The sequence below is a fragment of the Zeus faber genome (assembly GCF_960531495.2).
Source record: "Zeus faber genome assembly, chromosome: 17".
In the NCBI taxonomy this organism is placed as follows: Eukaryota; Metazoa; Chordata; class Actinopteri; order Zeiformes; family Zeidae; genus Zeus; species Zeus faber.
Genome location: NC_137204.1, coordinates 30,974,007 through 30,991,101, shown reverse-complemented (window position 1 = coordinate 30,991,101; position 17,095 = coordinate 30,974,007). Strand labels below are relative to the sequence as shown.

Below are 17,095 nucleotides of genomic sequence, written 5' to 3'. Positions count from 1 at the left end.
GCTTCTGCAGCGTGCTGTGTGGTGCTGCCCCCCACGGGTCATCTGTAGAACTCCACTGAAAGGCTGAAATCCTTGTGTAAATCCAGTGACGCGGTGACAATACTCCATATGCATAAATAATAATTATAATATGCATAATAACTACAAGAGTACTGCAAAAACACATCATCAATAGCGGAAGTGACGCCACGTCTTGAGGGGAATACTCCATAATGCATAAATAATAATGTGCATCATAACTACAAGAATACTGCAAAAACACAAAGTGGGGTCAATGGCGGAAGTGACGTCAGACGTCCCGTGCTTCACAGGCTCCGCCTCCAGCCCCGTGTGCTTTATATGGCGAAACGAGAAGATTATGATTTTATTTATGGTTTTATTCGATGAAAAACAATAAAAAGATATAAACAATAATAAAGACATACAAACCAACATGGCGGCAGACAGACGCGAAGAGAAAGGTGAGCTAATCCATTAGCATCTCAGCTAGCCTCGCTTTGTTAGCATGCTAGCGGAGTGCTGTGTGTGTGGAAACTCATACCATAAAATATGATTTAATGTAACATAAATAGAAGATGATAATATAATAATCCATATATGCATATGTTTTTTAGAAACCGATTGTAAACTCTGTGGAATGCGGCCACGTGTTGCTGCTTTGCTGTGTTTTTAGCCGAAACGTCGCGCTAGCATGCGCTGTCTTGGCTAATCGGCTAATCAAAGCTTTCTATGATTTTTATTCCCATCATCACGGTCGTAATGTACATTAAACATACAGCATATAATCAGAGGTAAACGTGTGTTCTACGATCCTATTTAGAATCCTATTGATCAGAACTATTCTGCCCAAACGTCGTAGTTGTTTTTCTCTTTCGAACGATCCGATCGGAGCGAACACACAATGTTTCAAATGATTCTGGAGTCACTCCGGCTAAAGAGTGAACCTGCAACTCACAAAGTGAAAATAACCAGTGAAATAAATGAATGTCCCAAAGGTAAAACATGTGTTTGGTGTAGAAGCAGCGAACCAAGAGTCAGAACGGTCTGAAAGCAGAGTGGAAGCTTTCAGCACCGTCAGTGTGCACATCCGCTGTAATGTCCACCTGTCTGTGTGTCCCAGACGGCGAGCTCAACGTCCTGGAGGACATCCTGACGGACGCTCCGGATCAGGACGACGAGCTCTACAACCCTGACACCGAGAGACACCTCGAGAAGAAAGGTGTGTCCGAGCTCGTCTCCTAGCTCCTAGACTCGAGGCTGCCTTCTTGACTCCGGACCGTCTCGAGACATTGGCTGTAGGAGACGGGAGACGTTGTCCTGGACTGTCTCTTACGGTGTTTCCTAGCTCCTAGACAGTCTCCTGTCTCTGAGGTTCAGATCTGACCTTTGAACCCCCCCCCTCCAGGAACCAAGAGGAAGTCGTCGCACTTGGACGCCCAGGAGCCAAAAAGGCTCCGCTCCTCTGGCCTGCGGGGCCCCGGGCCCTCCAGGAGGCCCTCGCTCCCCTCCTCAGCTAAGAAAGTTCAAGCGGTGCGTGGGCGCCGTACTGCTAGCGGCTACCGGCCAGACTACTACTTGGATCGCCGGCCGCGAGGGGTCCGACGTCACGATGATGGACCTGGCCGCCGCCGTGAGGGGCGGGACCACGAGGCAGAGCAGGTAAGTGGAGTCATCTTTGGTAGAGCTTGGCTTAGTCTGTACAGCTAACCAGGTAGCACGTTACACTAGCAAACTCCGCTAACAGTGATGCTTACTGTGTGCCTGTTTTTTTCCCCAGAAGCTATTGCGGGAGGAGCGCTGCACTAGTCCCGCCCACCAGGGCGGTGGTGATGGCGGCGGTCAGTCAGAGGAGGAGGAAGGCGAGGAAGACGAGGAGCACGAGGAAGGTCTGCAGTATGGATCTGACGAGGTGGCCGAGGAAGAGGAGGAGGAGGAAGAGGAAGTGATGGAGGAGGAGGAGGGAGAGAAGGGTGAAGAGGAGGAAGATGAGGATGAGGAGGAGGAAGACGAGGAGGAGGTGGAGGTGAGCCTGATCAGCTTTGTGTCTCCGAGGAGCGAGGAGACATTCTAGGACACTCTTCCTCACCCCCCCCCTCCCCCTTGTCTATACAGGAAGAGGAAGTGGAGGAGGAGGAGGGCGAGGAGGGATACCGTCGCCGTGGGGACGCCTACGATACACGCAGTGAGGCGGGCGACTCCCGCTCGTCTCGCTCGTCCTCCGCAGCCTCGTCGCCGTCGGCAACCTCGCGCTCCACCTCAGCGACGTCCCACTCCTCCCCAGGGGGTGGGGTCAGGGGGGGGGGCGGAGCCAGGCGGCGACACAGGACCAGAAGAAGAGGAGCCAGGGGGCGAGGGGGCGGAGCCTTCTCCGACGGGGAGTCGCCACATTCTGGGACGGCGTCTGACGGATCCGGTGAGGGAGGGGGTCACTTCCTGTTTATTTCCTGTTTTGGGTGTGTTGACTTGTTTTGTTATGTTCTGGAGTTCCTTAAAAATAGCCTTAAGCTGTGGAATTCCCTGGTGTTGTTGTTCAAATAAATAACATATAAAATACCAGCACGGTAGGAAATTGTAGGTCATAAACTCATAAATAATAGACAATGAGACGAAGATCATATTATATTTTTATTAAAGGGGACCTTTTCTCCCCTCCTTATTTCCTGTCATATATATAATGTTACATTATGGGATGTTGATATTAGATGTGGTCAAAGTGTCAGATAATGAGGTCCACTAATGACAGTCATCTCTGTGAATTAAATGCTCTGAACGCTCCGTTTACAAAGGTTTTTAGATGTATTTATTCATTAAATTTATTTGATTTCATTTTCCCAAGTTTACGTGGAATAGAAAACCCTGCGTGCCGTGTCCCGGTGCGCTGTCCGGGTCTCCCACAAGCCTGAAGCACGGCAACCAAAGTGGGAACAAACTTTGAAATGAGGCTGTAGATGTAAATATGATGACGATTCAGAAACTGGATTGATTATTTCTCACTCAAACATTGTAGTGGATTGATAAGGTGAAATCAGTGAAAGTTACAAAGTAAATACAACAGAACCCAGAAGCAATGCTCAAACCCCATTGGCTCACAGAACTCAGGGATTGGGTGGGTGTCTCCACCCACAAAAACAGCCGGTTTTGGAACAAGAGGGTTCTAGAGGCATGTTAGAATGCATAATAATAATAATAATAATAATAATAATAATAATAATGCATAAAGTGGTTGTTTCAGCAAAACCTTCAAAGACATGTTTTGGGGACCTCAGAGATCTTTATTATCTGGTGTTAATGGAGCATAATAGGTTCCCTTTAAGAAGACCACCTTGAAAATTAAAACTAGTGCTTAAAAAGTACTTGGAAGTCCTTGAATTTCATGTACTACTCCAGGATGAACCATGGTTTGTATTTGAATTCAGCGGTTTTCTCTCCCTCCCTCTTGCTCTCTTCCTGTTTTTTACTGTCGTTCCTCCACCTCATCCCTTCTCTCCTCATCAGGCTCCAACAGGAAAAGAGAGAAACTGTCGTCGTCGGTTCGAGCTGTTCGCAAAGGGATGGAGAGTGAGTGGAATTATTATGATGATTAATATGATTATTTATATTATTATTATATTTATGGGCACGGTGGCACAGTAAATTGCACTGTTGCTTCACAGCAAGAAGTTCCTGGGTTGGGATCCCCACCTGGGGAACACGGTGGGTTATCTCCCAATGAGGGTCCTTTCTGTGTGGAGTTTGCATGTTCTCCCCATGCTCACGTGGGGTTTCCTCCATGTAACATCAGTAAGGACCCCCACTCAAAACATGTGGAACAACTCTGGCAGTGGCTAGTTTGGCAGGAGCTGAACTAGAATGGAGAAGTCCGATGACTCCTTCCCTCCACTAGTCTGGGGCTCCACCTTGGGCAAGTGATAGTGCCCCTTAGCCCCCCTGCCTTGGTCACAGGCCGGGAGAGAGGACTGGCGACCCTGGCCTGTACCTGGCCCGTACCTGGCCTCCAATGGACACTAGTCCCGAGTTGGCTGCTGATTATTATAATTATTATTATGATGATTATGATTATTATTATTATTATTAGGAATCCATCCCTCAGGGCTGATTTTTATATTATTATTATATTAGTCTTGTATATTATTAGATTGTCCTGTCCTTGTCCCTATTTGGCAACAGAATTGCAAACATTTTTATATAAATATTGTATAAACATGGGCGCCGGTCAGTTCCCTCAGACATCCACGTCAGGATGTCCATCATAAAGAATAGTATGATATTTGACTTGATGTGGCTCAGCCCTTTAGGGTTATAACCTGAATCCTTACTCTGGATCATAACTACTCATACTTCTCTCTCACTTTTATATATTATTATATTTCTTTATCTTGAATTTGTTGTTGTGCTGGTTCTAAATGTGATATTATTTGTTGTTGTTCAGCCCCGAGCAGTAAGCTGCGCTATATCCTGCGCGACGCTCGCTACTTCTTGATCAAGAGCAACAACCACGAGAATGTCTCCCTCGCCAAGGCCAAGGTAGCATCAGATGACATCACATCAGAAGTGTGTGTGTGTGTGTGTGTGTGTGTGTGCGTGTGTGTGCGTGTGCGTGCGTGCGTGCGTGCGTGGGACCTCCATCACAGAACACAGGGTTGTTAACATCAGTTTATTGTAGAGAGTGGGCCAGCTGGAACAAGCCAGGAGCAGATGGAACACGTCATGACAGGGCTCCTCTCCTGAGTGAGTGTGGGGATGGGGGTTTTACCTGCTGCTCCTGAGACCAACCAACCAGCATCAGGTATGCAGCCACCCTGATCCCAATCATCTAGATCCAGGTCAGGTGTGGCTGCTCAAACCATCCCATCCACAGTGTGTTTTAGGGGTGTAAGAAAAAATCCATTCAGTTACGTATTTTGATTCTGCTCACAAACAATTCACAAATGGATTATTCCAAGGAGAATCGATTGGTAACTTCCGCTTCCTGGGTGTTGTCATCCAAGTGCGTCGCTTTATCTTTAAGACGGGCGTCAACGAGCATCGACCATCCAGTGCACGCTGCACCCTCTGGGTTCAGAGTTCTCTTCACTAAGTTGTTTAAAAGGTAGTTTCATACAAGTAGGATACAATGGAAAATAAGACAGGAACTAAAGGCACTCAAACTGAAAAAACTCCAACTCTGAGTTACTTTTGTTTCCATCAAAGTGAGAAACGAAGGAAACAAAAGTCAAACTCTTTCTCTGTGACATTATATAACATGCTGATATATTATAATCACAAGATGTGGAACGACAGCTGAGCGCAGATCACGCTGTGCTGCTCCCTTTGGCCAGAGCTGCAAAATGCCTGGAGACAAAGTACGACACCTGGAAAGCTGAGCTCATGTCTACATGCCTCCATGCCACGAGCTGCTGCCATGTGATTGGCTCATTAGCTATTTGTGTTAACAAGCACGTGTGTGTGTGTGTGTGTGTGTGTGTGTGTGTGTGTGTGTGTGTGTGTGTGTGTGTGTGTGTGTGTGTGTGTGTGTGTGTGTGTGTGTGTGTGTGTGTGTGTGTGTTCCCTCAGACGTCCACATCAGGATGTCTGTCACAAAGAATATTGTGATATTTGACTATGTAGGCGTGGCTCAGCCCTGATATTCGTGTGTGTATATGTTTATAAATGTATAGTGTATTATGTGTTTTTTAGGGCGTGTGGTCGACACTTCCTGTCAATGAGAAGAAGCTGAATGCGGCGTTCCGCTCGGCCAGGAGCGTCGTACTGGTCTTCTCGGTCCGAGAGAGCGGGAAGTTCCAAGGTGAGGCCCCCATCAGGACAGGAAGTAGTGGAGACAGGCTAGAAAAGAAGCTCCTTAAGGTGGACCGTCCCGCATGACGAGCGTCCTTGCGTCCCCGCAGGTTTCGCCCGCCTCTCCTCCGAGTCCCAACATGGCGGCTCTCCCATCCACTGGGTACTTCCTGCCGGCATGAACGCCAAGATGCTGGGCGGAGTTTTCAAGATCGACTGGCTGTGCAGGTGCTAATGCTAACAAGCTTCTCAGGAAAACGGAAGTGGATTGTTATTTGTTTGTTGTTGACGTTGGTTTAATTGTTGTTGTTGCTTTAGGCGGGAGCTTCCCTTCACCAAGACGGTCCACCTGTCCAACCCCTGGAACGAGCACAAGCCTGTCAAGATCGGACGCGACGGACAGGTAAACCAACAAAGGGTCCAATCAGTAGCTTTGTACTTTTAGCTAGGAGACAGTCTAGTACACTCATGGTGATCCGCCCCCTCCAGGAGATCCAGCCCGACGTGGGCTCCCAGCTCTGTTCTCTCTTCCCATTGGACGACAGCGTGGACACCGGACCCGTCGCCAGGAAGATCCGCCGCCGCCTGCAGAGACCCTCGCCCCCCCCCCACCACCACCACCCGCACCACCCACACCCCCCCTCCCTGCCAGGGGGGGTCGGAGGAGGAGGAGGAGGTCCCACGGGCGGCCCGCGGCCCGAGCGAGGCCGCCCGGCCCACCGCGACGCGCCGCCGGGAAGGTTAGCAAAACGTTGCCCCCTCTCCACTAGCTGCGGCGGCTAGTGGCTCCAGCTCCACCCTGGCTAGCTGATGAGCTAGCACGCAAGCTAACGCAGGACAGGACAGCACAGGACGACCATACCTCCCCTCCCCCCAGAGGACGGGGGGGGGGTGGTGTTGGGTTCTTGAGGGAGGGGCAATGGGTTGTTGTGAATTTTGTTGTCGCGTTGTTCGCGGTGTTGTTGTCTGGATACCACGACGCCCCAGCAGGAGCCGGACACCAGGGGGACCCCGGTTAGCATGTTAGCATCAAGTCCCACAGTGGTACGACTCAGTTCAGCTGGTTAGCTAGCTGGTAAACTAGCTAACTGGCAATACCCCTACAACTCCGCTAACAGTTAGCGCTTCTCCGTCTACTCAGCAGCGTGCGGTTAGCGGATAGCATGCAGCTAATAATCAAGCACTTTTCTAAATTTGTTCCGAGGTTTTCTGACAGTCGTAGGAATTGCAAAACTTAAAGAAGAAATTTAAATATCAATCTTTGCTAGCCTCAATAGTTTTTCGCAAAGTCGTGGATAATTCCTAAGGCTGTTTCCGAACAAAACAAATGTTTTGATGTGTTAACATCTTAAACATCGCGTTTTTACCCGATCTCGCATCCGTGAGTTGGAATTTGTTCCAGTAAATTTTTCTTAGCGTTAAAGGTTAAAGAACATCTTTTGTGTGTTTTCCTAAAAAACTCTTCTCTTTGCAGGAAATCGCACGAGTTCGGACTTTGTTCTCGCAATTCCCGCGTAGAAACCGGAAACGCTCATTAAGAAGTCGAGCTTTCACGAGAAAAAAATGGACGATTAAGAGAAGTTGCCAAAGGGACTGAACCAGGGAATTTGTTGTTAATAAGTCCCACCTTTTGGACTGAGCCCCCCTTTCCTGAACCCCAAACTCAGCCCCCTTTACAAAATCCCAACTTCTTGCCGTCGAGGTCAAAGGTCAAGTTCAGTTCGAATTAAATTTTTTTTATTTCAACTTTTTTGATGGTTTGGACTTTTGATGGACTCGGTCGGTCGGTCGGTTGGCTGGCGGGGGGCGGGGCCCGTGGGGGTGGATCCAGCATGGTGGGGGCGGGGTTTCGGGTTGGACTGTTCTAGAAAAGTCTTTGGAACTGTTGGTTGTGGAAAATTACCTCCAAAAAACCTGGACTTTGAGGTTTGGTTTGAGCATTATGCTCCGCCCCCCACCGCACGATGCCAAACCACACCCCCCTCTGTTACCATGGCGACCTTTTGGTCCAGGATCGCAGAAAGAGATAGAAAGAAAAAGGTGTAAGTGTTACGGACTTTTAATGGACTCTGGTTCTGAGGTTTCCTGTTGGGAAGGAGGGGGTGTGGCTACAGAGCGGAGGGGGCGTGGCCTTTGTGATTGGACTGCTGGCGTTCTCGTCACCCATGGGCCCCCCTCCCCTTTTGGATTCTGAAATAAAATGGCTGCCTCCCCTTTTCAAAGGACTTTTTGACCCCGCCCCCTGATATGAACTGTGTTTTAAGCCCCACCCCCAACTAGAAAGGGCTGTATTGGTGTGTATTGTGTCATTCTCATGGATTTTGTGGGCGGGGCTTCACCTGCAAAGCCCACCCCCTCCCCCCTCCCACTGCAGGAAGTCGAGCGGTATGTTGCAACTCTCTTCACCAACACACCCCCCAAAAAATGGCTGACGTGTGTGTGTGTGTGTGTGTGTGTGTGTGTGTGTGTGTGTGTGTGTGTGTGTGTGTGTGTGTGTGTGTGTGTGTGTGTGTGTGTGTGTGTGTGTGTGTGTGTGTGTGTGTGGACTTAAGTGTCAAATTTCAATATATAAGGACAATCGATATTCTTAAATTTATGAGGTTTAAATAGTCTCAGGTTGGAGGTTATGGGGTCTAAATGGTCTTATAATCACTATGCTAACCAGCTAGTTGTGGTATCTAGCTACTGTTTCACTACGAGCTTGTTTCCAGCACCATGCTAACTAGCATCCAGAGCTAATGTATTAGTGCCGCCGCTAGCGCTAGCGCTAGCGCTCGCTAACCTCTCACCCCCCCACCCCCACCCCCATGTAGGCGACGCCCAGATGAGTATGAGCTGAACGGCAGGAAGCGGCAGCGCACAGAGCATCCGGCGGACTTCAACCAGCGACCAGGTCACCTAGCCGTGAGCATGCTATCTCGCCACGCTACGCTTTAGACCTTGGATCCAGGTTTCACTGTTGTCTGTTTCCACTCCAACAGGATTCATCCAGGATCTGAGGAATGCCCCCGTGGACAGGTAACGCTCTTATTCTGAAAGTCCTCTAGGTCACGCTCTTATTCTGAAAGTCTTCTAGGTAGCGCTCTGATTCTGAAAGTCCTCCATCTAACGCCCTTATTCTGAAACCTGAGGTGGACCCCGCCTCCATTTTCCTTCTGAAGTTCTCAGTGCTCATCAGTAACTGTTGCCCGGTTGTCAATGGCAACCGGATCGCGTCAGTTGGAAACCATTTCATGGTTTTTGCTTTTTTCATGTCAATTTGTGGAAAATTGTCATGCATGTCAGAAGTGATGCGTTCATGGAACCTGGAAAACTGTCGACTACCACCATCAGTATGTTTCACACCTTTTTTACCATAATGTGTTTGCACCATGTTAACTAAAAACTAAAACTAGGTTTGAAAATACCTTTCAGTTAAAACTAGATAGAAAAAAAAGACATTATGTACAGATAAAACTAACGAAAATATAATACAAATATAAAGGAAACGTCTTATGTTTTAGTCTTTTTTTCTAGTCAGTTTGGTCAAATTGTCAACATTTATCTGTTACAACAAGCAGTTATCTTTGCAGACAGACAGGCTACAGTAACCAGTTGTTATCTTTGTAGACGGACAGGTTACAGTATACAGTATTATACCAGTGTCTCTGTCTACAAGTAGTTAATGAACATATACCAGTGTCTGTCTACAAGTAGTTAATGAACATATACCAGTGTCTCTGTCTACAAGTAGTTAATGAACATATACCAGTGTCTCTGTCTACAAGTAGTTAATGAACATATACCAGTGTCTCTGTCTACAAGTAGTTAATGAACGTATACCAGTGTCTCTGTCTACAAGTAGTTAATGAACATATACCAGTGTCTCTGTCTACAAGTAGTTAATGAACATATACCAGTGTCTCTGTCTACAAGTAGTTAATGAACATATACCAGTGTCTCTGTCTACAAGTAGTTAATGAACGTATACCAGTGTCTCTGTCTACAAGTAGTTAATGAACGTATACCAGTGTCTCTGTCTACAAGTAGTTAATGAACATATACCAGTGTCTCTGTCTACAAGTAGTTAATGAACATATACCAGTGTCTCTGTCTACAAGTAGTTAATGAACATATACCAGTGTCTCTGTCTACAAGTAGTTAATGAACATATACCAGTGTCTCTGTCTACAAGTAGTTAATGAACGTATACCAGTGTCTCTGTCTACAAGTAGTTAATGAACATATACCAGTGTCTCTGTCTACAAGTAGTTAATGAACATATACCAGTGTCTCTGTCTACAAGTAGTTAATGAACATATACCAGTGTCTCTGTCTACAAGTAGTTAATGAACATATACCAGTGTCTCTGTCTACAAGTAGTTAATGAACGTATACCAGTGTCTCTGTCTACAAGTAGTTAATGAACATATACCAGTGTCTCTGTCTACAAGTAGTTAATGAACGTATACCAGTGTCTCTGTCTACAAGTAGTTAATGAACATATACCAGTGTCTCTGTCTACAAGTAGTTAATGAACATATACCAGTGTCTCTGTCTACAAGTAGTTAATGAACATATACCAGTGTCTCTGTCTACAAGTAGTTAATGAACATATACCAGTGTCTCTGTCTACAAGTAGTTAATGAACGTATACCAGTGTCTCTGTCTACAAGTAGTTAATGAACGTATACCAGTGTCTCTGTCTACAAGTAGTTAATGAACATATACCAGTGTCTCTGTCTACAAGTAGTTAATGAACATATACCAGTGTCTCTGTCTACAAGTAGTTAATGAACATATACCAGTGTCTCTGTCTACAAGTAGTTAATGAACATATACCAGTGTCTCTGTCTACAAGTAGTTAATGAACGTATACCAGTGTCTCTGTCTACAAGTAGTTAATGAACATATACCAGTGTCTCTGTCTACAAGTAGTTGATGAACATATACCAGTGTCTCTGTCTACAAGTAGTTAATGAACATATACCAGTGTCTCTGTCTACAAGTAGTTAATGAACATATACCAGTGTCTCTGTCTACAAGTAGTTAATGAACATATACCAGTGTCTCTGTCTACAAGTAGTTAATGAACGTATACCAGTGTCTCTGTCTACAAGTAGTTAATGAACATATACCAGTGTCTCTGTCTACAAGTAGTTAATGAACATATACCAGTGTCTCTGTCTACAAGTAGTTAATGAACGTATACCAGTGTCTCTGTCTACAAGTAGTTAATGAACGTATACCAGTGTCTCTGTCTACAAGTGGTTAATGAACATATACCAGTGTCTCTGTCTACAAGTGGTTAATGAACATATACCAGTGTCTCTGTCTACAAGTAGTTAATGAACATATACCAGTGTCTCTGTCTACAAGTAGTTAATGAACGTATACCAGTGTCTCTGTCTACAAGTAGTTAATGAACGTATACCAGTGTCTCTGTCTACAAGTAGTTAATGAACGTATACCAGTGTCTCTGTCTACAAGTAGTTAATGAACGTATACCAGTGTCTCCGTCTACAAGTAGTTAATGAACGTATGCCAGTGTCTCCGTCTACAAGTAGTTAATGAACGTATACCAGTGTCTCCGTCTACAAGTAGTTAATGAACGTATACCAGTGTCTCTGTCTACAAGTAGTTAATGAACATATACCAGTGTCTCTGTCTACAAGTAGTTAATGAACGTATACCAGTGTCTCCGTCTACAAGTAGTTAATGAACGTATACCAGTGTCTCCGTCTACAAGTAGTTAATGAACGTATACCAGTGTCTCCGTCTACAAGTAGTTAATGAACGTATACCAGTGTCTCTGTCTACAAGTAGTTAATGAACATATACCAGTGTCTCTGTCTACAAGTAGTTAATGAACATATACCAGTGTCTCTGTCTACAAGTAGTTAATGAACGTATACCAGTGTCTCCGTCTACAAGTAGTTAATGAACGTATACCAGTGTCTCCGTCTACAAGTAGTTAATGAACGTATACCAGTGTCTCTGTCTACAAGTAGTTAATGAACATATACCAGTGTCTCTGTCTACAAGTAGTTAATGAACGTATACCAGTGTCTCCGTCTACAAGTAGTTAATGAACGTATACCAGTGTCTCCGTCTACAAGTAGTTAATGAACGTATACCAGTGTCTCTGTCTACAAGTAGTTAATGAACATATACCAGTGTCTCTGTCTACAAGTAGTTAATGAACATATACCAGTGTCTCTGTCTACAAGTAGTTAATGAACATATACCAGTGTCTCTGTCTACAAGTAGTTAATGAACGTATACCAGTGTCTCCGTCTACAAGTAGTTAATGAACGTATACCAGTGTCTCCGTCTACAAGTAGTTAATGAACGTATACCAGTGTCTCCGTCTACAAGTAGTTAATGAACGTATACCAGTGTCTCTGTCTACAAGTAGTTAATGAACGTATACCAGTGTCTCTGTCTACAAGTAGTTAATGAACGTATACCAGTGTCTCTGTCTACAAGTAGTTAATGAACGTATACCAGTGTCTCTGTCTACAAGTAGTTAATGAACGTATACCAGTGTCTCTGTCTACAAGTAGTTAATGAACGTATACCAGTGTCTCTGTCTACAAGTAGTTAATGAACATATACCAGTGTCTCTGTCTACAAGTAGTTAATGAACATATACCAGTGTCTCTGTCTACAAGTAGTTAATGAACATATACCAGTGTCTCTGTCTACAAGTAGTTAATGAACATATACCAGTGTCTCTGTCTACAAGTAGTTAATGAACATATACCAGTGTCTCTGTCTACAAGTAGTTAATGAACATATACCAGTGTCTCTGTCTACAAGTAGTTAATGAACATATACCAGTGTCTCTGTCTACAAGTAGTTAATGAACATATACCAGTGTCTCTGTCTACAAGTAGTTAATGAACATATACCAGTGTCTCTGTCTACAAGTAGTTAATGAACATATACCAGTGTCTCTGTCTACAAGTAGTTAATGAACATATACCAGTGTCTCTGTCTACAAGTAGTTAATGAACATATACCAGTGTCTCTGTCTACAAGTAGTTAATGAACGTATACCAGTGTCTCTGTCTACAAGTAGTTAATGAACATATACCAGTGTCTCTGTCTACAAGTAGTTAATGAACATATACCAGTGTCTCTGTCTACAAGTAGTTAATGAACATATACCAGTGTCTCTGTCTACAAGTAGTTAATGAACATATACCAGTGTCTCTGTCTACAAGTAGTTAATGAACGTATACCAGTGTCTCTGTCTACAAGTAGTTAATGAACATATACCAGTGTCTCTGTCTACAAGTAGTTAATGAACATATACCAGTGTCTCTGTCTACAAGTAGTTAATGAACGTATACCAGTGTCTCTGTCTACAAGTAGTTAATGAACGTATACCAGTGTCTCTGTCTACAAGTAGTTAATGAACGTATACCAGTGTCTCTGTCTACAAGTAGTTAATGAACGTATACCAGTGTCTCTGTCTACAAGTAGTTAATGAACATATACCAGTGTCTCTGTCTACAAGTAGTTAATGAACATATACCAGTGTCTCTGTCTACAAGTAGTTAATGAACGTATACCAGTGTCTCTGTCTACAAGTAGTTAATGAACGTATACCAGTGTCTCTGTCTACAAGTAGTTAATGAACGTATACCAGTGTCTCTGTCTACAAGTAGTTAATGAACGTATACCAGTGTCTCTGTCTACAAGTAGTTAATGAACATATACCAGTGTCTCTGTCTACAAGTAGTTAATGAACGTATACCAGTGTCTCTGTCTACAAGTAGTTAATGAACATATACCAGTGTCTCTGTCTACAAGTAGTTAATGAACATATACCAGTGTCTCTGTCTACAAGTAGTTAATGAACATATACCAGTGTCTCTGTCTACAAGTAGTTAATGAACGTATACCAGTGTCTCTGTCTACAAGTAGTTAATGAACATATACCAGTGTCTCTGTCTACAAGTAGTTAATGAACATATACCAGTGTCTCTGTCTACAAGTAGTTAATGAACATATACCAGTGTCTCTGTCTACAAGTAGTTAATGAACATATACCAGTGTCTCTGTCTACAAGTAGTTAATGAACGTATACCAGTGTCTCTGTCTACAAGTAGTTAATGAACGTATACCAGTGTCTCTGTCTACAAGTAGTTAATGAACATATACCAGTGTCTCTGTCTACAAGTAGTTAATGAACATATACCAGTGTCTCTGTCTACAAGTAGTTAATGAACATATACCAGTGTCTCTGTCTACAAGTAGTTAATGAACGTATACCAGTGTCTCTGTCTACAAGTGGTTAATGAACATATACCAGTGTCTCTGTCTACAAGTGGTTAATGAACGTATACCAGTGTCTCTGTCTACAAGTAGTTAATGAACATATACCAGTGTCCATATCACTGTAGCTATTGTGTTTGATTGGAGACTTAAATTGAAAATATGCGCAATAGGCTCGGTCACAATACCTGCAGCCATCTTGAAGAGGCATCTTTAAGGTTCACAAGGTTCACATGGTGCTGAAGGTCCACTAAAAATAGATACTTTGTTATGCAACCAGCCCATCAGCTGATTGATCAGGTGATTGATTCTGTCTTTCAGACGTTTCTCTGGAGTGCGACGCGACGTCTTCCTGAACGGAGTGAGATGATGATCAGTGGATTATTTTATTGATCTTTTTATTCCAATTGAAATGATTGATGTTTCTAACGTATCTGAACGTTTCTTTTCAGTCTTATAACGACTACATGAGGGAGTATCACACCGTGGGACCCCCCCCAACATGGCAGCCCATGGTACTTCCTGTCTGACCTACTGACTCACTTCCTGTCTGGCTCTCTCACATCCTGTCTGACCTCCTGTCTAGCTAGCTAGACAATCATGTTTGTCCGTTGTCACCATTGGCATGTAGGCTAACGCTACATGCTACGTGCCCGCAGGCTCCGTATCCCGGCGTGGACGCCCCGCCCCCGCCGCACCACCACCAGCCTCCCTACTACCACCACACCGCGCCCCCCCACCCGGCCTCCTTCTCGGCCCATCACCACCACCAGCACCACCAGCAGCAGCCGCCAGCAGGGGGCGGCGGACACCACCATCACCACCACACTGGAGCACCACCTGCACACCACGACGCGCGCTTCCGTGACAAGAGGGCAGCGCGCGCCTTTGCCCCCAGCCCGGTGGGTTCCCAGCAGCTAGCTAGCCACGCCTTGGTTCCCAGCAGCTAGCTAGCTAGCCAAGCCTTGGTTCCCAGCAGCTAGCTAGCTAGCCAAGCCTTGGTTCCCAGCAGCTAGCTAGCTAGCCAAGCCTTGGTTCCCAGCAGCTAGCTAGCTAGCCAAGCCTTGGTTCCCAGCAGCTAGCTAGCTAGCCAAGCCTTGGTTCCCAGCAGCTAGCTACCTAGCCAAGCCTTGGTTCCCAGCAGCTAGCTAGCCAAGCCCTGGTTCCCAGCAGCTAGCTAACCACGCCTTGGTTCCATAGAAAGCCGCTTTAACATTGACGCTAACTCATTCCACTTGTTTCTTTTCTCTTCCCTCAGCACGACTACGACATGCGCGTGGATGACTTCCTGCGCCGCACTCAGGCCGTCGTCACCAGCCGCCGTGAGCGCGAGCGCCAGAGGGAGCGCGAGCGTCCGGGCTCCCGGGGAGGAGGGGGTGAGGAGAGGGGGGGGTCGGGGGCATCCTCCTCCCGAAGGGGGGGCGGAGGAGGAGGGGGAGAGAGGGAGCGACCCAGAGAGAGGGAGAGAGAGAAGGAGCGAGGGGCGAGGTACCGCCGGTGAAGGAAGGAACTAGCGTAGCGTGCTAATAGGCTCGCTAGCTTTTAGATGCTTCTCCTAGCATGATGCTAACTAGTTGGCCATCTTAGTAGAGTGGTGGTTGTACAGACAGTGTTTTTGTTTTTTACGTTCATCCAGCATTGACTTTGTGGATTTTGTGTTTGTTGCGTTAAACAAAAAGATGTTGAATCTGTGACACGGGAGTGAGATCTGCGTTGCCGCTGGAAACCGAAAAACCGGGAATGTGAGTTTGGCTGCATCGTATGAAATCCTACTTCACTGTGTTTTGTTTTGTTTGTTTACAAAATGTGGTTTGTATTTCTGCGAGTTTTGGGGGAGAAGGAGTGGAAGCGCTCGCTGAATGATGATGAGCTGGGTTCGGGAATTCAGTCCAAAATATTAGTTTTTATTAAATACATAGAAAATATGTGAAAACGTCAGCGTGGGTGACATACTTCCTGCGCTCCTCTGTTGCTATGGTAACAGGGCGATCAGGTCCACGCCGAGGACATGGGCGTCGACAGGTGTGACTGTAAATACCCTTCTTTTCTTTTTAACTCGACATTGCTTCTTCGGTCGTTTTTAGTTTTTGTTTCTGTAAATATTTTGTTGTCGTCAATCACAAACAAATATTTCCCTTTTGGTTTGCGTCGCATCTCCGTTGTCATAACAACAGCGTGAACACACCGGTCACTGAAAACTCAACAACAGCTTTTGTTCCTGTTTCCTTAAAGAAGAAAGAAAAGTTTCCCAAAGATTTGATCGTTTTGGTATTAGTTGCAGCAAAAAGGAGGCTGTGAAAGAGAAGCGTAGGTGTTGTTTTGTTTACTTGTTTATGTTTTGTCTTTTTTACCACAAAGCGGTGGCTGTAAAATGGTGGAAATGTGATAAAGTTTCCTGTTGGAATAAAGTTTTAGAAACTGAAAAACGTCTCCCTTGTTTGTGTCAATAAAAAGGTTTCTGTGTTTTGAACTTCTAGCTAACATCCGTCCTCCTCCATCCATCCTCCCCTTCCACCCCTCCTCCACCCGTCCTCCTGCTGGTCCATGTTGCCCTTGGAGGCAACATCTCAGAAGAGCTGAGTAGCTGCAGCTTCCTCCAGTAGAGGCTGCTTAAGGTTCTTAGAGGTTGCTCAAGGTCAGTAGCAGCGCAGAATGTTCTTAAGAGGTCAGTAGCGGTTGCGAGGTTAGTAGAGGTCGCTAGATGTTCTTAGAGGTTAGCAGAGGTCGATAGATGTTCTTAGAGGTCGGCAGAGGTCGCTAGATGTTCTTAGTAGAGGTTTGCTAGAGGTCACTAGATGTTCTTAGAGGCCTGTAGAGGTCACTAGGTGTTCTTAGAGATCGCTAGGTGTTCTAAGTAGATGTCAGTATAGGGTCGTCAGATGTTCTTAGATGTCACTTGAGGTCGCTAGATGTTCTTAGAAGTCAGTAGAGGTTGCTAGAGGTCGCTAGATGTTCTTAGAAGTCAGTAGAGGTCGCCAGAGGTCACTAGATGTTCTTAGAGGTCGTGAGAGGTCACTAGATGTTCTTAGGAGGTCGCTAGAGGTCACTAGATGTT

The 17,095-nt window shown here is 45.4% G+C and overlaps 1 protein-coding gene across 1 annotated transcript; it reads left to right on the top strand.

Annotated features, from left to right (window-relative positions):
- Positions 1-313: 313 nt before the first annotated feature.
- ythdc1 (YTH N6-methyladenosine RNA binding protein C1) lies at positions 314-16,460 on the top strand. Its single transcript, XM_080018315.1, has 17 exons — positions 314-461; positions 1,121-1,219; positions 1,406-1,659; positions 1,778-2,023; positions 2,113-2,413; positions 3,496-3,558; positions 4,430-4,524; positions 5,677-5,785; positions 5,886-6,003; positions 6,094-6,178; positions 6,265-6,515; positions 8,589-8,668; positions 8,757-8,793; positions 14,362-14,401; positions 14,493-14,555; positions 14,700-14,942; positions 15,299-16,460. Exons 1-17 carry the CDS (start codon positions 434-436, stop codon positions 15,539-15,541), a joined length of 2,355 nt encoding a protein of 784 aa, XP_079874441.1. The 5' UTR covers positions 314-433; the 3' UTR covers positions 15,542-16,460.
- The last annotated feature ends 635 nt before the right edge of the window (positions 16,461-17,095 follow it).